This window comes from Protopterus annectens, chromosome 8.part1, assembly GCF_019279795.1.
Source record: "Protopterus annectens isolate FY-2018-M chromosome 8.part1, PAN1.0, whole genome shotgun sequence".
In the NCBI taxonomy this organism is placed as follows: domain Eukaryota; kingdom Metazoa; phylum Chordata; order Ceratodontiformes; family Protopteridae; genus Protopterus; species Protopterus annectens.
The window spans coordinates 270832778-270854829 of record NC_056742.1 but is presented as its reverse complement, the minus strand read 5'-3'; the positions used below and the strand labels follow the sequence as shown (position 1 = coordinate 270854829).

At 41.9% G+C, this 22052-nt stretch overlaps 1 protein-coding gene across 1 annotated transcript in view; it reads left to right on the top strand.

Annotated features, from left to right (window-relative positions):
* GPATCH1 (G-patch domain containing 1) overlaps positions 1–22052 on the top strand; it is a 780183-nt gene that overhangs the window by 643201 nt on the left and 114930 nt on the right. Inside the window, exon 16 of the mRNA XM_044081593.1 lies at positions 3808–4015. Within this exon, the coding sequence (XP_043937528.1) occupies positions 3808–4015 (208 nt within the window). The remainder of the gene's footprint in view (positions 1–3807; positions 4016–22052) is intronic.

The window sequence follows — 22052 nt, the reverse complement described above, 5'->3', positions numbered from 1 at the left end:
AGAACGGAAAGTGATTTTACAAAGAAACATTGGGAGGAAATGTGTAGGGCTCCCAAGTATGCAGAAAATTTAGAAGGTTTATGATTTTTTGCCTGAAAAGTATTTGCATAAGTATTTTTATACTGCAAGTAGATTTTTAGAGGCTGTTTTCTCAGGCACATAACAAATGCTGGAGTTGTGATAGAGAAGAGAGAGGTAATTGGAGGCATCCTTTTTTAGGAATATAACAAGTTTGCAGATTTAAAAAATTCCAGCTGGAGTACTTTGATAGAAATGTTTTAGGAACAAATGGCAATAACTGAGGAAAGATTCTCTTGAGCTGTGATAAAATCTGAATTGCCTAGCCATAGAATGCCTTACCAGAGCTGTAACTGTCGAAAAAAAAGGAGGACTTCAGCTTACTGTAGAAGGTCGATTGGTGCACTGGCTTTCTACAGTAGTCAGATCTGTGCCCCCTCATGTCTTCCAGTGAAAGTGAAGAGCTCAGCAACCAGTCTATGCCCAACAGCTCTTCGAGTGAAGAGCAAAAGAGGGAAACAAAACAGGCATTTGGTTACTATAGAAAGCTAATACAACAGCCAATCCATGCCACTCCCCAGATGTTCAACTGAAGAGCCAAATAAAGGGATTTCAGAATACCATAGAAAACTTGACTTTTTACTTTTGTACTAGTCAGCCTTCTGCTGATGCTTACTGATATTAGAAGCCCCCTCAGCTCTTAAATTGAAGAACAAAAAAAAAATGCTGAAAACAATAACGCTGAAGTGTCTTTCTGTACATGGAAAAGCAATGCAGTTGTGCATGCTGCAGGAACTATCATTTGGCCACTGACAAAATATTTATGAGAAAATGGAAATCAAAATCTTGAATGTCTGAATATTGTAAGAGAGTTAAAAGAACTGGAGTTGGGATCTTTAGAAAAGGGAAGGATCAAATGCCAGACAAATAAATGGAATCTGTGGGAACAATGCATGCAGAATAATCTTCATGAGAGAAGTGAGATTTAAGCAATTTATTTTTATGTTGGAGTGAAAAGTGTTAAACCAAGTCATATATGTGTACTTGCATGAAAGCAATGGAAACTGTTATTGTGGTTTGATTTCTTTTTTTATTGATGCATGTAAACTCTTGCTGCAGTTTAAAATGTGATGATTTAGTAAAGATGTTTAAAACAAAGTTACAGACAAACTGGAGGACATTGAGAAGTTCTGTTCATAATGCAGTGACACATCTTCTACGGTTGTCAGTTTCAGCAGTTCTTTGCCTCAAAAGGATAGACATAATGATAGCTGTGATTTACATTGTACTTCATTCAAAGTTTCTAATGCAGGGTCTGCATTGAACCCTCAAACTGTAAGATCACATGTCCAGGATAACTAAGCTAACTGCCCTTGTAGTCCATTCAAAATACAGCCAATTACTCCATGTGAGAATCAAACCCTGCAACTTGCGCTTATAAGATGGGCACCTTAACCACCATGCCAACCTGCCACCCAGTCCAGTCATGTCAGAATATCCAAAGCATACAGAACACATTTGTGCTGGTGTTGTCTTCACACTCCAACCTTACTCCGGACAGTCAGTTTCACTTCACTCCACTGCTACAGTGACTGTCATAATGGGCACCACTGCCTTAGGATGAGGGGGGGTTATTGTCAAGGACAGACAGTCCTTGGCTTGGTCACAGGCACAGGCCAGTCTACACATCAGTGTTTCAGAGATGAGAGTGGTCCTTCTAACTCTGCAGGCCTTTCAGGAGTCTCTTCCACACAGTGTAATTGCCATTCACAATATGCCATATAAACAAGAAAAGTGGAACTCATTCCTACCCCTTATGTTGAGAAGTCATGAGAGTATGGCAGTGGGTTATGTCAGTCAATCACTTTTTGGTAGACATTCATATTCCTCCGGCAGCAATTTCATTAGATGACCAGTTCAGTTGTTGCTAACTGATGCCCCCACAAGTGGTCTCACAGTTTGTCATTTGAGCAGAAACTCTGCCATTGCTGAGAGAGGTCATTCTTCAGTCTGTTTGCATTCCTGACTAATGTTAAATGCAGCAGTGTCTATTTCCTAATATCCACCAGGCATAACAAGTCCAAAGTCTTTGTAATAACACAGTTCTGGCCTTGATGAGCATAGTTCCATGTTTTGTTCCATATCTGTTTTGGATTCATCTTCTGGAGGATCCTCTATGACTAAAGCCCTTTAGAAGTTATGACTAACCAAATGGTTGTTCTGTTTCTGGTAACGGCCAGAAGTGCTGCATAACCCTTCCTAGTATTGTTCACATTCTCAGTTCTTCGCTGAGACCAACACTAGGAAACCCTGTAAATGTAGAATGACATCTCTCTATCTGCTGGGCTTCCTGCAAGGGGTTGCATCCCTTTTAAGCATCTATGCCAACTATTTTAGATCACCTTTTCCACATTTTTTACACAGGCCTCAGCTGCTTATCTGTTAAAGTTCATGTTCCTGCCATTGTTTTCCACTAAGGATGTCAGTGTTTTTGTCTTACTTCCTTAAAGATGTGTAAAGTTTTTCTTAATGAATGCTAAATATAAGACCTCCATTCAAGGAAGTTGTTCCTCTTTGGCTTTTTGCTTTATGATGGAACAACTATCTTTACTACATTTCAAACCTGCTTCCAAAGCTGATCTACAGAACTTAATTTGGAAAACTTTTTTTGTCTTCTAGCCATTACTTTGGCAAGTAACATTTCAGAGTTACAGGCCTTGTGAGTAAAGTCTCCATATTTTATTTTCATAAGGACAGTTTCCTTGCAAATGAACCCTTCCTCCATGCTGAAGTTAAACATGCAAACAAATTTAATTCAGTCCATAAGTTTGCCTTTGTTAGTTCCTAATTACTCCAGCAGAGGCAAGTATCTATTGCACTGTGTGGGTGCACACAGGTAGTTGAGACTTTATGTAGACAGAACAAAATCCACAAAAAGACACTGTTGTTTTATGCGTTTTGCTTCTAACAAATTGGTTTCCAAGCTGAACTCTGTTACTTTGTCCATATGGCATTTGGACTATTTTAAATTTTATGAAAAATACAAGACTGCCTGTTCAATCCTGCAACATATTTTGTTAGAGCAATGGCAGCCTCGGTCATTTTTCAGAAATGCATCTGTAATGATATTTGCACAACTGCAACATTACATTTTCTGAATCCTTTCACAGGACTATGATCTGTGTGTGATTTTAAATCTTGCTGTTCCACTGAGGCCGCAGTCATTCAAGGTATGTTTTCATAATGCCACACTAGAGGATCAGCTTGAGACTCTTTGTTACTGGTTTGAAGTAAATGGACTTGATTACTTAAGATGCAAAAGTTATGTACTCACTTCAATGACAGATCTGAATAATCATAACTTATCTTCATAACCACTCTCCTTTCCCCAGCCTCAGGTGTAGACAGCCTGTGAGCTGTTTCAGTATTTGATCTGTTTTAATACTTTTTTCCAATGTTTTATTACAGGGCCTTTGCATTGCTTTCAATCCGCAAACTAGAGATCTCTAGAAACAGAACACAGAGCATTTAGGGGTAAGGGAATGAGCCAGAGCTTTCAAATGCTAAGCAGCCTAAGCTCCAATTGCTGTAGTCCTACTGGTTTGAAGAAGATGGACTGTGATAATTCATATTTATCATTATAGCAGATCTGTAAGTTGCATTTAATGGTCATATAGTAACCAAGATTTGTTCCAAACCTATGCGTGTGATTTAACGTACAGGCTATGCAGTTTAGCTGTGTAAGATGCTGCATATTTTAAAAAGGATTTATCCTTGACTTTGATACAGGAAACTCCTAAAAGTGAAAGCCAAAGTATAAGAGAAGATGAAGGTGAAACAGAAAGCAGACCGTCAATGGATTTATTTAAGGCTATCTTCGCAAGTTCATCAGATGAGGACTCTTCAACTTCAGATGAAAACAGTGATGAGGAGGGACAAGCTGCAGTAGCTGAAAAGAAGTCTGAGCAACCAGATTTCACTCCTGTTATAACTCAAGGTAGTAACTGAAGTGTTTAACTGATTTATTTATTTTTCAAGGAATTAGATAAACCATATTCATTTTGTAATCAAATTTAAGATGCTGTAGTCATAACTATGTTTTCTTGTGTGTTGACTTGTTCACATGCAAAATGCAAAGGTATTAAGAACAAGCTGACTGAAGAAGATAGCTGTGGTGTGTTGAACAGCTGAGCAGTAGTAGCTGTCCCCTTCTGCCCTTATTGCTCTGCATAAACCAAGTCTTCACTAGTGAGGTTCGTCGTTCATCTCTGAGCCCTAAGAATGAGAACCCTGGAGGTGCGGAATTGATGAGTGGTACTCTACTGAGATAAAACCCATGTATTTAATACTTACTGCCAATGGCCTTGTTTCCCTTTCTTGGCTACAGTGATTAACCCACTTGTCCCACTAGGAGGCTTTTTAACTTCCACAGTGGAAATGTTTTATCCCTTCTTTTTTAAGTTTTTTCATATTTTTATAAACAAAAGGTAGTGAAGCATTACGAGCCCAACTCAAAACAATAAAAAAGTAACTCTAGGGGCCAGAGTCCAAAGGATCCGACACAATAAGTTAAAAACAATAAAATGTATTTAGCACTTTAGTCCATACACACGCAGGACTTCATCAGAGTATCACAAACCACCAATCAAAATAAAAATAATATTATAAACTTAATTACCTATGCTGCAGTTTAGCTGATCTCATCAGTGATACAGGCTTAATAGAAATGTATATATATTTTTATGTTTTTAGTATACTAATTTTCACGTGTAATTTTTATGATATTTTCCTAGCAGTAAAATGTGTGGTATGCCTTTAAAATAATCGAGTTTTAATTAGTTAATTGAGTGGTGTGACAAGTGTATAAAAGGGTTTGATTGGTGTTTGTTGTATTCTGATGAAGTCCTGCTTGTATAAGGAGGAAAGCACTCAATAAATTTTATTGTTTTTAACTTACTGTGTTGGAACCTTTGGACCCTCGCCCTAGCATTACATTTTTTTTTATTGTTTCTCACATTTTTACTTTTGTTGTATGCAAGGAAAGTGTTTCTCAGGGCAGCTTCACATCGGTTTTGATGCCACAGCTTTGATAATGATTGTTAACTGTGTTTTAGAGGTGAGAAATATTCATAGTGTGCTGGCAGTGGAGTTTTGTTAATTTTTCAACTTTATGCAGGGATAAGGTTCAACTGCTTGTAACCCCATTCTTCCAAATTAAGTGATTGCTCACTTTGGCACAGCTAGAGGCTAACCTATTCTTATCCATTGTCAGTTATCCAGCTGCAGTTAGCAGCGGTCTGTATTCATACAGGAGACTGGGAAGAAATGGTACCAGTTAAGTCTCTTGTACTATTTCTAGTAACATCAAAAAAGCCCATTCTGCAGCAATAACAGTCCAGTGTTTTCTGTTTGTTGTCATAATGGATTTTGATCTGGTGTAATTTTCTATGCAACAGAATGTCAAATGAAGGAGCCAGTTTCTTCACTGTTTCTATTCATCAATATATTTTCTTGGGTTCTTGTTTGTTCTAGAGGGTAGATTATATGTGACTGACTATAGTTGCTTATAATTCTTGTTGACCTAGTGCCATTTCCTAATGTTACATGCTCTTTCACTTCTTTCTGGCTCTGATACAGATATTATTTTATTTCATTTTCATACTATTTTATTAAGTGTTTTGCCACTGTTTTACTAAAACTATGTATATGGGATCTTTTTTGAAGCTAGAGAATGCTGCACTTTACTGAAGTCAGCATTTTTATGTCACATTGCTTCACACTGTTACAGTTGGTGGTGAACACTGCTAATCATTTATCTCCATTTATTGCTTACCTCTCCTAGTCTTACTGTTTCCTAGCAAATGTGATTCTTCAATGCTTTCATAGAGGTTTTGGAGGAGAAGACTGATTGTGGCTTTGTCCTCAAGAATTTTGCTAAGGAGCTTTGATGGAAAACACCACTGCTATTACTTTGGCTTCTCAAGGTAATATTTCTTCCAGATCTCCAAGGAATGTGTAATCTAGTGTCAGGAGCCTTTCTTGTAGGTTTCAGTGGTTGATGCACTTTCTCCAGTAGTCATCATTTTGCATCTTTTCCAGAAGTTCCCATGCATGGAGACAGGTGTACCTTTGAAGATAAACACACACCATGGCATTACACATATACTGCATAAGTGAGCTTACCTCCTGCTCACACCAGCTCCTTTTGCTACTCTTACATTTATGATCTTTGCTGTCACCTGTAAACATTCCTATGTTTCCATACTCTTAGTTTGCGTTTTTGCTATAGAATTCTGAATTCAAGATTTATGGTAGAATCAAGCTGCTGTGTAGGTTTCTTCCAACATTGTTTGGGCCAGAGTTTCAATGCCTTAGACTTTAGTGGGAGGAATGGGTATAGCCTAGTTCTCTAAGAGGTAGTTTGATGCTGGTTGAAGTTTCCCAGACTTCCTAGGTCCACAGATCATCCTTGATTAGTGGATGCTGAATCTTTTTGCAGTCTTCCCTTTCCAAAGAGGACTTGTAGACTTAGAGGTACATCTGTGATGAGAAGTGCATCCCAAGTTGTTTACACCATCTTATTCTTGTCTGATTAGCTTAACTGAAAATTCATCCAGCGTACTTGTTGGGTGTGGCCCGTTGAAAAATCTAGTCACAGACAAGGAGTACTCAATGGCTTCCTTTTCTTGGGTCCTTTTCCCAAGTCATTTGCACTGGCCATTAGTAGAGGAAGGGTTCACAACTCATGAATCAGAGGTCAAGCAGGTTTTTAAGTCTTAGATCTGAGCTATAGTTGCAGGTGTCAGATTTTGCCTATAGGTTCTAGTATCAGGCTTAGCAGCAGGAAGACATGTGAGTGTTTACATGTGAAAGCCTGTCAGCCTGACATTCAGTATGATCATAGGAACAGCCCTTGTTTTTGTAGATTTGAAGGGTATGTTTCTCCCTCTCTGTCTCCCCAAGATTAAACAGAAGGCCTTATTTTCCTTCATGTCTTTTTAGAATGATGCATGTTTCAGGGATGCCGCATAGCTCAATGAGGGCTTGATTGGCTTGTACCTCTGGCTATGCCTTGGATCTATTCCTGAGCTCAGCAGGTGTCTCTCCCCTGAGCTTGCTGTTGTCAAAAATAACTTACTGGCCTGAAGGTACAATTGCAGTAGCCCCCAGAGTGCCAGTGTTTGTATCATCATCCAGCAAAATGGAGTGATGTTTTGTCACAATCAGTTTCCTATCTGCTAAGGGACAGGCTCACAAAAATGGAGACAAGTGTGGCAAGCAAGTGCACTACTGCAACACACTAAGGTATTAGGCTCCCAGCAGTGTGTCTTACTTATCCACCCTTCAGTTCTTATTGCTGGAGTCAGTACTTGACCATGTTTGAGGCCTTCTGTGAGTCTGGGATCTAGGAAGATTTCACCTTTGCCCTGCCAAATGCTGCACTGGTGCAGCCCCAAAGTAGATGCTGTCTTATGTCTGCACTGAATACTATGACAGGGATGGCAACCAGCTTGATAGTGATTAGCCTCCTCCTCACTAGAGTGTCCCATTCCTCACCATCTAAATTGTCACCTTTTTCAGGAAACAGCATAGGTATTAGGCATGAGGACAGCTACATAGGTACAGGGATCATCTTTACTCCATACTAGATAGCTTTTCTTAAGAGTCTTAGGTAGTTCTCTGTCTGTATATCCACTTTCAAACAAGTAGGAGAGTCATTCCTGACACATTGAGCAAGAAGGGCTTGCTGCAGCATGTTAACCTCCTTCTCTTTCTGTTTCTTTCAATTTCCTTTTGTCTTTAGGTTCTCTTTATAGTGGAGCTGTGGATAGGTCCATACTTGATTACCCATTTGGTTATTGAGGCTGACGCTTTTCCTGGAATAAGGAAGATGTTCTTCGTGTTTCACTGTTGCAGTCATCACAATTGGGTTATCTGCTTCCAGGTAGCCCTCAGTCGGCCTGATTATCAAAGTCTTGGATCCTGCGTCGGTTGCTGTCTCATCTTCCATGACATCAGGTAGTCAGGGGTGTAAAGCATGCAGCCAACGCCATTTTATCAGTCTTTCTTGCCTTGCGGTGCTCGAAGCAGAAGCAGTTCGCAAGTGCTGGTCGGCCAACTCCTGTAATTTTCGTTTTCGAGTTTCAGATCCGAAGTCTTCAACTAAGCTCAGTACCCCATTGGGGAACCTTTTTCTTGCTCTAAACCGATGTCCATAAAAGTTAACAATTGTATTTCTTGTGGAAAGCAAATACCTCATAAAGATTTTCATTTGTACTGCATTCCTTGCCTAGTCCCAGACCACGACGTACCTCGCTGTCGGTTTTGTGCCTTATTCAGTCCTCATACTATTTGTCGTTGGTTCATTTTTGCATCTAAATATTTTGGTACTTGGTTCAATTATCCAGAAATGGTTTGGTAAGCCACCCGACTACCGACTTTCCTAAAAAATGCAAAGATAAAGATAGAGACAGACTGCATAGGTCCAAAGCAGCCGACGACACTTCTCCTAAGCTAGTCGCCAGTTCGCCGGTACTCAGTGAGGCGCTTTCGCAGCCTCTGATACCCGCTACTTCAGATTCGCAGGCCTCTACTGAGATCCATTCAGAGTCGAGTATGCCACGAGATGCTTCTTCGACTGTGGAACCTGCGGATGTGTCTACCTTGGACGGGTCCGGAGCCGCTGTGCAGGCACCAGCTTCTGAGGGTGTATTCAGGCCTACTGACTTGCATATTAATCCGACACCATCTTCTTCTTCAAGGCCTAAAACTTGATCCATGCCCAGAAAACCGACACCCAGACTGCATGGTCAGGTCCCTATGCCTAAAAAACAAATAAGAATGGCTGAAGACCTTATAACTCTAGTCAGGGGAAGCCACCCTTCTACCACTAAGAGACCTAGAACTGATTTTCCTTCTGATTCTTCTGATCAGGATTCTGAAATTTCTGTTTTTTTCTGATGACCAGGATTTACCCTTATCTACCTATGAGGATTCTGATGCAGAAGACTCCATTCCCTCTGCTTCCCCTCCAGAGGATTTCTTTTTTGGTGAAACCTTGCATAGTCTTAGGGAGCATTTCCGCTGGGAAAGCCAGGATTTCTCTGACTCCAAAAAGAGGCTTAGGGAATTCTTACTCCTGCCTCAACACAGGCCTTTAGCTAGCCCTCCTGTACTGGACATTGTAGATGATGCCTTCTCGGACTCTAGCCTGGCCCCTGACACTTTACCTCGTGCTCCCAGAAAACCTGATAGGTATTACAGGGTACCTGACTCTCACAAGTTCCTTTTTAAAAATCCTACTGCCGATCTTGAGACCATTTCACAGGGACCCAAGGGGATTAAGGCCACTACTTCCAAAAATCCTACCCCCTCTGATAGAGATTCCAGGGCGCTGGCTAGATGGGGTAAGGAGGTATACACTTCTGCAACGTTAGCCATTAGGGCCTTAAACTGCCAGTTTCATATGCAGTGGGGGGGCTCCCACTTCCAAAGCAGGGAGTAGTAAGACTCCCCCCATGGTAAACTGTCTCAATGACTTAACTTTAAACCTTCCAAGCCCTGCTCAACTGACTGTTCCTTTAGGGGGAAGGATAGCCCTGCATGCAAAAAATTGGGAACTCATTACCCAGGACAAATGGGTTCTAAATATAATTTCCCAAGGATACAGATTCCACTTCCACTCCTTACCAATGCCAAATGGTTGGCCAGACCTACCCCAAATCAGTGGGCAGAAGCTCAAAAGCAGGTTCTCTCTCTTTTAAACATCAGGGCTATTCAACCTGTCCCAGAAGAAGAATGGGGGCAAGGTTTTTACTCAAGACTTTTCCTGGTACCCAGGAAAGACAATTCCTGGTGTCCTATCGTAGACCGGTCTATCCTAAACACATTTTTGTTAATCCCAAAATTCAAGCTGCTAACTCTTCATCATCTGCTTCCCATGCTAGGCAAAAATGCCTGGTTGGCAACACTGGATTTAAAGGAAGCCTACCTGCACATCCCAATCAGGGAATCTTGCAGAAGATACCTATGCTTCAGAGCAGGCTACATGCATTATCAGTTCTCTGCACTGCCCTTTGGCTTATCTACTGCGCCCAGGATATTCACAAAGTCCCTAGCTCCAGTCATTGCATTTTGCAGGCAAAGAAATATTCAAATATACCCATACCTGGACGATTGTCTAATTCAGGCAGAAAGCCAGGACATACTATTAAATCATCTGGCATTTGTAAAGAAATTGCTAACTTCTCTGGGATACACTATAAACAAAAAGAAATCAAATCTTGTACCCTGCCAACAAATTGTATTCCTGGGAGCAAGCTTGAATACAACTTCCAGGATGGCCTACCTCACGCCAGAGAAACAAGTTCATTTGATAGCCTACTTCACTCTACTGGCCACAAAGACCCAGCTATCTGCAAGGAAAATACTGCAAGCATTGGGGTTCATGGCCTCTTGCATTCTACTAATTCCATATGCAAGACTACATATGAGGAAACTACAATGGTATCTAAAAAGCCTGTGGTGTCAACATTCTCAGGATCTAGAATCAATGGTTCCTATCATACCTTGTCTAAAGATAGAGTTCCTATGGTGGGCAGAGGCCTGCCACCAAAACAAGGGACTGCCATTCTCTCTACCCCCTGCCACTCAAACCCTAACAACAGTCGCATCCGACTATGCATGGGGGGCTCACTTGGCAGGGCAGTGCATTCAGGACAAATGGAACCCAAGTCAAATGCACCTACATATCAATCAAAAAGAAATGTTAGCCACATTATTCCAGGACAATAATTGGTAAAGATGGACAATACCACTGTTATGTTGTACATAAACAAGCAGGGGGGAACCCATTCATACCCTCTCTGCAGACTAGCCATGGCTGTGTGGAACACAGCCTTGAGCTGCCAAGTGCACCTACAGGCTCAGTTCCTGCCAGGAAAGCTAAATACACTGGCAGACGACCTAAACAGAAATCTCAGGGAACCACACGAGTGGAAACTGGAACCAAAGATATTCAACATGTTGAGAAACAAATGGGGGAGCCCAGAGATAGACCTGTTTGCCTCCCCTCAGAACTACCAATTGGACAAATTCTGCACAAGGACTCCTCACAAACAGGCTTGGAAAGTGGATTCCCTGTCCTTCACCTGGCAAAACCTATCAGTTTATGCCTTTCTCCCTTTGCCTCTCCTCTCCAAAGTGCTACTAAAGATCAAACAGGACAAACCAAGGACAATACTGATTGCAATGGACTGGCCTCACCAACACTGGTACCCCCTCTTGCACAGTGTGTCACTGCTGGCACCATGGCACCTGCCTCAGACCCCTGCCCTGCTGTCCCAGGAGGAGGGCCAGATTCTGCACCCACAGCTTCAAACCCTGAACCTTGCAGCCTGGCTAATTACCTGACCTGTCTGTTACCATCCCTCAGTAAGCAAGTGATGGATGTCATTCTGGAGGCAAGGAGGCCTAGTACTAGAAAATCCTATGCTGAAAATGGAAAAGATTCTGTTCCTGGAGCCAAACTCAAGGGATGGGCACAGAAGTACCCAATTTATCCCATATTCTTCAATACTTAACTGAGATGCTTCACAAGGGCCCTTCCTTTTCTTCCATCAAAATTCATACCTCAGCCATTTCAGCACATTACAACACAGAACCACCTCTCTTCTCTCGACTACTGAAGCAATTCCTCAGAGGTGCCAAAAACTTAAGACCACCCAAGAGAGCCCCTACTCCAGCCTGGGACCTTAACTTTGTATTGGAAAAGTGCACTCTTCCTCCCTTTGAGCCAGCTGCAAATGCAGACTTGAAATTCCTTTTTGGAAAACAGCCTTCCTTCTAGCCATCACTTCAGCAAGAAGGGTGTCTGAATTATAGGCCCTCATGACAGTGGAGCCTTTCATCATCTTTCATGGGGACAGGGTGTCCCTCAGGACCAGTCCTTCATTTATCCCCAAGGTGGTATCCAGTGTGGCCCTTAATCAGTCCATTCATTTGCCAATCTTCTTTTCTAATCCACAGAACAAAGGGGAACAAATTCTGCACTCCTTGTTTGTGCACAGACAATTTAGATTTTACAGGACTTAGCCTCTCAGGAAATCTGAACAGCTGGTGGTGGCATTTGCTGCAGGGGCAGAGGGCAAGGCCATTTCAAAGCAAACCATTTCTAAGTGGATAGGCCATTGCATTAATTTCTGCTATAAGCACCATGGAAAACCTACCCCACAGGGGATAAGACCACATTCAACCAGGGCTGCATCTACCTCTACAGCCTTTCTCAGAGGTGTGCCTACCAGGGACATCCTCAAAGCTGCTACCTGGAGTTCTGTACATACCTTCACCAAGCATTACCACTTGCCAATTCTTTCTAAATCCAGAGCTGGCTTTGCCACTGCAGTCTTGCAGGGCCTTTTAGCTGGTCCATATGCTATCTAAATTGCCTCCTCCCATCCTTAGCTTTGGGAATCTACCCAAATGTGATAACTGCAACATTGAAACACGAAAAACATAGTACTGTTGTGTACACTTACCATAAATGTAGATGTTAGAGTGTATTCACTGTTGCAGTACTGGTTACCCTCCCTCCAGCCCCCTGACTTCTATTGACTATACTTCTATTCTTGTTTACTATGCGTAAAGCTTTCTGGTGTATTTGCTTTTTGTTGGAGGTGTAACCTTGTATATAATTGCTTCCCATTATGGAGGCACCTGACATCTGGGGCAAGAAAAACTGATAAAATGGCATCGGCTGCATACTTTATACCCCTGACTACCTGACGTCATGGAAGAGGAGACAGCAGCCAACACAGGACCCAAGACTTTGATAATCAGGCCGACTGAGGGCTACCTGCAAGCAGATAACCCAAATGTGATGACTGCAACAGTGAATACACTCGAACATCTACATTTATGATGTGCACAACTGTACTTTTCTGATGACCTTCCATATCACTGTTACAGTATTCTTTACAATAGGGATCCCCTGCCTAGGGCAGCCTGATGTCTGAACAGTGTACCAAAGCCTTTTTGTTGTAAATGGTACACTGTATATTATATGTATGCTCCCCATACAGGTCTATATTATATAATTGACTGGTTAGTTTGTTGAACGCCTAAATGTCGATAGCTAAGGGTCGAAAACTGACAATGTCCAATGGCCAGTTAAGTGAATTTTTTCATCGGGAAAGAATTTGCTTGGCCATTATCGGGAGTTTTCCCCTTTCCCCACTGTAGAGCGATCTCAGAGTTGGTATATTTAGTTAGGGGGCATGTGGGGGGCACAGCCCCCCAATTTGTTATGGCTTGGAAGTTTGTTACTTTGGCATGGTCAAGCGAATTCTTTCCCAGTGAAAGAATTCACTTAACTGGCTGTTCGGCATTGTCAGTTTTCGACCCTTAGCTGTCAATGTTTAGGCGTTCGACAAGTTAAGTGGTCGATGATATAATATAGACCCCCCCCCCCCATATATGGCGTAGGGTATAAAGATGATGTCCGGACGTACCATCCTCAGAACTTCATTGCCTTCAGTCTGAAAGCCATGTTTTGTCTGAATGCCTGTTCGTCTGATGGTTCTTCTGCTTTCAGGTAAGTGCCCTGTTGAGTTTTTTTGATTTTATTTACCTTATGTTTGCTTTGTAATCTGGTTGCTGGATTTTATGTCTTCCAGTAAGGGGAAATGCCAGCCTGGGATAAAGATTCCCCATCAAGATCATCACAAGTAGTGTTTGTTCTGTTTAGGCACTTCTCACGACCATACATCTTGTGAGATCTGTCAGTCCTTTGTTCTTAAGACATTGAGGAGTCATCTTTCTTCCCTATCTTGAGAACCAATGACTTATAACTGTTGGTTAAGGATACCATGGAAGGATCTTCCCACCCTGAGGGCCAAACATCTGTGAAGGAAAAGGCCAAGAAAGCTTGCTCTGATTCTTTGGCTGTACTGCCTCCACTGTATGCCTCTCTTGAGGCTGGTGAAAGTCTGGAGGAGCATCCAGTTTCTTTCTCAGATTCCACTGCCATGACCATTTTGGAGGCCGGTGTGGACCCGATGCCACACATGTCCATGGAGGTTTTTCAGACATCTGCCTCTGATATACAGGAGGAACCGTGGCTTGTTATTAATGAAGGGCCTAGGGATGTTCTTCAAATTTTAGTTAGGGAAGAGGTCCCAGCTGCCATTATCGAATGCCATCAGGGGTCAGAGCTTCCAAAATTTTTCAAGCCTGATGTCCCACTCAAAAAGAAGAAAAAACTAAACATTTTTCACCTCCTGCCAAGGATCCTCAGAGTGAATGGCATAACTTCACTCAAGGCTTGTTTAATGCCCTTATGGTTCTCAAGCCTCCACAGGATCTTTCTGTTCCTGCCCCCCCCCCCCCGGTCTTCTACCCATCTTAAGAGGCCTGGGGAACAGGATTCTTTTGAGGAGAATGCTGCTGATTCTGATGAAGAGTCCCTGACTTCCTCCTCCTTTATTCTTTCGTCATTGGACTGTGGTTCTGAGGAAGAAGAATCTTTATCAGTCCTGACTTTCCTTTTGAGGAGATTTCATTTGGTGGTACTGTTTCCTAAATGATGGAATTTTTCAAATGGGACTGTGTTCAAGTGTCTGATGTTCACAAGAGGGATCTGTGATCTTTTGCAAATAGTCTTCTAGGCCCTCTGTTGTTCGTCGAGTTCTTGCTGCCTTGCTGGATGCTTTATCTGTTACTTCTCAGACTCCTGATTGTGAACCCCCTGCTTCCAAAAAACATGATAGGTTGTATAACGTGCCTGAGGACTGTAAGTTGCTATGTCAGTGTCCCTATGTGGACCCTTCTGTGGTGTCAGTGGCTTCTGGTAAGCCTTTGAAATTGCTACCTTCCACTAAATTGCTGCCATCTGATAAGAATAACAGAACCATGGAGAAATTGGGCAAGAAGGTGTATACTTCTGCTACCATAGCCTTTAGGGTTGTTAACTATCAGACACACATGTCTAGGTACATTTTGGCTCTTCTCTGTCAAGGCTGTCAAACTGTTTCTGATCTCCATAATTCGTCGTCTGAGAAGGTCTCTGTTCTTGCTTTACTTAGAACGTCATCCCAAGTAGCTCGCCATTCAATTAAATGCAGCTATGATGCAGCTGATGCTTCCTCTTGGGCTGCTGCTTTTGGATTTGTTTTGCAGAGGTATTCCTGGCTCAGACTTCAGCCTTTACCTGATGATATTAAGGCTAAACTGATGGATGCTCCTCTGGATAATAAACGTTTGTTTGGTACTGCAGTTGCAGAGTTGTTTAAGTCTTTGCAAGAAAAGGGCAAGGCCTTACAGGAGTTGAACCATATTTTTCTTTCTCCTGTGCTCAAGTCTCAAGGAATTATCATAAGTCTGCCTTTGTCCATAGACAGTCTTGCCTTCCTCCAAAGGTAAAAAGGGTGGGGGTAGAAGGGCTCCCCTTGCTAAGACTCCCCAAACAACTCCTACTCAGAAGCCTTCTTTTCCTGACAAATCAGGTGCTGTCTGATGATCCTGATCTTCTCAGTCACATTCCTGTTTCTCTGCATCTTTCTCTGTCCCTTCCTTATTGGGTAAAAATTACCCAAGACTCCTGGGATGTCCTTCCATTTCCTGTTGCAGTATTCATTACAGTAGGGATCCCCTGCCAAGGTAAGCCCAATGTCGGGCCAGTATAGCAAAGCCTTTAGGTTGGATTAAGGTCCACCATATGTCACACATATGCTCTTCGTGTAGAGTAGAGCATAAAGATAACATCTGGACATACCACCCCCAAAACTTCTTTGCCGCCAAGTCCAAATGCCATCTTTTGATCATCTGTCTAAACACCCGATCTTTTGCTGGTTCACCAAGCCATTGCAGATAAGTGCCCCATTGGGGGTTATTGTATCTTATCTTTCTTTTTATTTTTTTGTTGCATGTGGGGTTTCATGTCATCCAAGAAGGGTAAATGCAAGTGTGGGAGACAAATCTGTAACCAAACAGGCCCAAGCTATGCAAGTATGACAGCTTGTGCACAACCAAAAAAACATGGCCAGCACACAGTGAATAATTACTTTAATTGTTATAATAAATACCAATATGAAAAAGGTATTCAGTTAATACAAGGGCAAAATGGTTTTGGCTATGCCTTCATCAGTGCCCTAAAACATCAAAATAACAAACAAATCACCATATAGAAAATAAACTAAAGACACTCCCCACCCATATAGTCAATGAATCTCATTAAGACCTGGAGAAAAAAGTGCATCTAGGTTCATAGGTAGGTACTAGGCTATTGGCCCTAGGGCATATATAAGCCTAGATAAACGGTACCCTGGCTTTTGCCACCCAAGAAAATTATTTTCCTGTGCCCCTGTCAAGCAGAGCCACAGAAGTGATCCCTGGGGTGAATTTCCTATCTCCCATCCAATCATCAAGATTTTTCTTGAAGAGTGCTAATGAGCTTAACCATCCACATACATTCCTCTTTATTAAGCACATCATGCCAGCCTAACTTATTAAAACTATGAATGGTTATCCAATCTATAGCAGTAAACCTGAAAACAGATGTAGAATGTTTTAAAGTATGTTTATACAACGCATTAGACAACTTTTTATTCCTAATATCACTTAAATGTTCATAAACATGTGTCTTTAATTGTCTAGAAGTTTGCCCCACATAGAAGGCAGAACAACTACACTGTGCCAGATAAATAACCCATTCAGAAGAACAAGTATTATAACACTGAATATCAAACACCTTAGACGTATTACAGGATGAAAATTGTTTAATTTTAAAAACATATCTACAAGCTGTACAGTGTCCACATGGAAAGCAGCCAAATATGGGGGTACCATCCAAGGAAAGTTGTTTAACAAACTTAGCACAAGAAGTTTTTTAAAACTATTCAAATAATTCCCAATTGTTTTTCCTCGCCTATAAGTAAAGGAACACATTTTGGCAACACTTTAGCAAGCTTATGATCAGCCTTAAGAATTCCCCAATATCTATTAATCAAATCACAAAAATGTTGGGTATTGCTACCAAAACTGGTAACAAAATGAATTTCAGTATCACTTTTCTCTTTACTTTTATATTTTAACAGTGAATTTCTGTCCATGGAGTAAACCAAATTCCAAGCATTATAAATGGCAGACCTATTGTATCCCCTTGCCAAAAACCTACAAGTCAGTTCATTATGTTTTTCCAACTCAGCTTCCAAAGGGCAAATTCTCTTAACCCTCATAAATTGAGATTTCAGAATGTTTTAATGATATGGAAAGGATGGCTATTCACATCCAAAAAACAGTTATAATGGAAGTCCTTCTGAAAAAGAGAAGCATCAAGTGTACCATCATCATTTTTCGTAACAGTTGCATCCAAAAAAGAAATCTGTTTAATATCAAAAGAAATGGGAAACTGTATACCCCATTTGTTGTCATTTAAATATTCAAGGAACTCTCTCAAATATATGGCATCAGACCTCCATGCAAGAAAGCAGTCATCTAAATATCAAGGCCAAATATCCATCTCTTCCATATAAATATTGTGGCTAGGGTTATAAATCAGTTGCTCTTCAACATGTCCCATGGAATGGTCAGCATAAATGGGGGCAAAAGCAGCCCCCATAGCTGTTCCCTTCAGTTGTAGATAACAATTTCCATCAAAGTAAAACACATTTTTGTTAAAACATGCTCAGTTACGCAAAGGAGGAAAGTATTAGATCCTGGACTATAAATACATAACTTGTTTAACCAAAAATCAATGGCCATAAACCCAGCCCAATGTGGAATATTAGTATACAAGTATTTTGTATCCAGGGTACACATATACCAAGATTTTTCCAATTGAATATCCTTAATATTTAAAAATTCAGTTGTATCCCTAATTCTAGATCATATTCCAATCAATAAAGGTCTCAGATATTGGGTAAGGAAGGGTGAAAGAGGCTCTGTCAAAGATCCATGACCTGACACAATAGGTCTGCCAGGAGGACAATTAGAGTCATTATGAATTTTAGATAAAGTATAAAAAAATTGGTGTAGGGGGTCAGAAACAGTCAGTTGGTATGTTTTTATTAATGATGCCTTCATCTAAAGCCAAATGTAAAAAGGCATCAGTTTCCTTTTTAAAATCTAAAGTAGGATCCAATACCATCTTCTGATAAAACTGCAAATTGTTTAAACTGACTTTAGGCTTCTTGAAAATAAGAAGTTCAATCACAAATGACAGCTGCACCCCTTTATCGACATTATTAATAACCAGGTTAGTATTATAGTTATTGCTATAGATAATATAACCATTCATAGTTTTAATAAGTTAGGCTGGCATGATTTGCTTAATAAAAAGGAATGCATATGGATAGTTAAGTTAGGTGCACTTTTTTCTCCAAGTCTTAATGAGATTCTTTTATATATGGTGATTTGTCTGTTATTTTGATGTTTTAGGGTACTGATGAAGGTATAGCCGAAACTGGTTTGCCCTTGTATTAATTTAATACCTTTTGCATGTTGGTATTTAATACCCAAGACCCTCCATAGTAGGCTTTCTTCTTTGGCTTTGTATCTGGAGAATCAGCGTCTTAAGCTGTTAGCTTAAAGACACAAGAGAGGGAACTTTACGCTGCAAGGGACAGCCATCTGTGAAGAAGGAGGCCAAGAAATCTAGGTCAGATTCTTCTGCTGTTCAGCCTTCGCTGGACATATCTCCTGAGATGAGTAAAAGCCTGGAGGATGTTCTTCCTGTTTCACTGTTGCAATCATCACACTTGGGTTAACTGCCTGCAGGTAGCCCTCAGTCGGCCCAAATACCACAGACTTAGTATTTCTGCGTTGGTTGCTGTTGCTCCAGGACTGCCGTCAGGTTATCAGGGGTTTAAAAACAGGCAGCCAACGCCATTACATCAGTCTTTCTTGCCGAGGAGCCCAAAGCAGAAGCAGTTCGCACAAGTGCCGGTTGGCTACTAGTTTTCGTTTCCGAACTGAATCATCCTGAAGTCTTCTAAAGCTAAGTACCCCATTGGGGATCCTTTTTTCTTTCTCTAACCAATGTCAGAAAAAGTTAATTGTCTTGCCTGTGGAAAGCCAAATACCACACCAAGATTTCCATTCTTACTGCGTCACCTGTTTAGGCCCAGACTACAACGTACTTCGCTGTCGGTTTTGTGCTTTGTTCAGTGCCCGAACTATTCATCGTTGGGACGTTATTGTCGCTAAATACTTTTGCTCTCGATCTCTGTATTCCGAAATGGCTTTGGTAAGCCATCCAACTACCGATCTTCTGAAAAAACATAAGGTTAAATACAGAGAGAGACCACACAGGTCCAAAACTGCCGGCGACACTTCCATTAAGCTAGTCGCCAGTTCACCGGTACTCAGTGAGGTGCTTTCACAGCCCCTGATGCCCACTTTGATGGATTCGCAGGCTGCTACTGAGACCCATTCGGAGACCAGTATGCCACGAGACTTTTCTTTGCTTATGGAACCTGTGGATGTCTCTACCTTGGATGGGTCCGGAGCCACTGTGCAGGCACCGACTTCTGAGGAAGTTCTTTGCACTACCGATATTCGACACAAACCGACGACTTATTTTGCATCTTCATTTCTGTCTAAAACTACCGAGTTTCTATGGCCAAGAGTACGAGCTACGCCTAAAAAACCAACGACCCAAACTCAAGCACCTGCTTTCTTGCCACATCATCAAATGCTTAAAAAGGCAGAAGACCTGATTATGCTGATTAGGGGAAGCCAGCCTTCCCATGCTAAGAGAAAAAGAGACTTGTTCCCGGCAGCTTTAACAGACCAAGAGTCTGACGACTCTGAGGTTTCTGAATATGAAGACATGCCTTTATCTACTTATGAGGATTCAGATGCAGAGGAATCCATTCCCTCTGCTTCTCCAGAGGATTTTTATTTTGGTGAAACCCTACATACTTTGAGAGCATTTCCACTGGGAATGCCAAGACTATCCTCAGTCCAAAAAGATGCTCGGAGAATTATTAGATTTGCCACAACATAGACCTTTAGCAATACCCCCAGTTCTGGATGTTGTGGATGATGTCGTTATGGAATCCAGTCTAACTCCTGATACTTTACTCCCTGCTCCTGGGAAAACAGACAGGTACTGCAGAGTTCCTGACTCTCTCAAATTCCTTTTCAGAAATCCTACTGCTGACCCAGAGGTCATCTCCCAGGGGCCTAAAGGTATAAAAGCAACTACAGCTAAGAATCCCACCCCTTCGGACAGGGATTCCAGAGCTTTAGACAGATGGGGCAAAAAAGTATACACCCCTGCAACTCTCGCCATTAGGGCATTGAGTTTCACATGCTGAAGTACCAGCAACATATTATAGAACTTATTAAGCAAAAATTAGCTACCTTTACAGACTGTGCAGAAAATAAAGCGTTACAAGAGCTTATGCATTCTGCAAGCCAACTCAGCAAGCATACTTTGCAGTGTGGCTTTGACGCCCTAGAAGCACTTCACTGGTTCTGTACTGAGAAGGCATGCTTGGCTTAAGGAGCAGACCTTGCCAGACCATGTCAAATCAAAATTACTAGACGCTCCTTTGAGCAAGGACAATCTGTTTGGCACCAAAACAAAAGAGGTTCTTAAAAAGATGGAAGAAAAAGCTAAATCTATGCAGACAGTCAAATATTTCTTGCAAGTACAGTCTCCTAGATTCAGTAGGCATTGCCTCTCGAATAATTGGTCCTTTCCAGCCCCCTCAAGGCCATCTCAAACTAGACCCAGGGATACAGACCCCCCAGACTACAGTCTCAAGGTATGCAGAGATCTAAGCAATGGAGTGCCTCCACTTCAAAAACAGGTAGTGCTAAGCCACCCCCTTACAGAAAGAATTCACAATTTCTCAACTCCACTCCACTCTTCACCTCTGCCCAACTGCTCATGCCCCTAGGAGGAAAACTTGCCCATCATGCAAAAAACTGGACTTCCATCTCCAAAGACAGATGGGTCCTCAACATTGTATCCCAGGGGTGCGAATTTTACTTCCACTCACTGCCAACCCCAAAAGGGTTCCCATACCTTCCTCCAAACCAGTGGGCAGAGGCACAAAACCAAGTTCAATCCATGCTCTGCTCCATAAGGGCAATTCATCCTCTTCCTGCAGAGCAGATAGGTCAAGGGTTCATAGGTTTATAGGTTTGTACCAGGCTAACTGCCCTAGGGCATTTATAAGCCTAGCCCAAAGTTATGTGGCTTACGCCGCCCCTTATGTTAGAAATACTGTGCCCATTAGTTTGTTGTGCCTCTGTCCAGTAGTGACACAGAGATGATTCCCGGGGTAAACCTACGATCTCCCATCCACCGGTCAAGATTTCTCTTGAACAGAGCCAGCGAGGTGCTCTGCCTCACATGGACCGGGATTTTATTCCACAGCATGGGGAGTCTCTGGGTGATAAATCTATCCCTCCAGCACGTCCTATTTATATCCGTGCTAAGGTTTAAGTCTCTTGCTCTAGTGGTTTTGGTGGATTTGGATTTTTTGAGGTGGAGCATGTCCATTAATTCCGGGTTGGTCATGGCCTTGTATGTCAGGCACAGGTCACCTCTGAGCAGACGGTATGCAACTGAATAGAGTTGGAGTTTCTTCAGTCTGGCAGCATATGACAGGTTTTGGAGTCCCTTTATCCTTTTGGTGAGGAACTTTTGGGGTCTCTCCAATTGCTGCAGTTGTCGGGTGAGATGCATCCCGAATGGGGCATTGTACTCGATCATTGGTCTGATAAGTGAAGAGTACAGGGGAACAATGACCTCACTTGATCTGGATGTGAATCCCTTCATGATCAGGTGGGCAATGTAGAAGGTCTTTCGAACCACTTTAGCAATGTGAGCGTCAAACGAGTGGCCACTGTCAACCTGGGTCCCCAGGTCCCTGATAACCTCTTCTGTGCTTAGTGGGTTGCCACCTATATGGTAGCTTGGGGTTACCTTGTTTTTCCCGAAGGGTATGACTATACACTTTTTTGCATTTAACTTTAGGCCATGGCTCTGGCACCAGCTATCAGTTTCCGTGAGACCCCTCTGA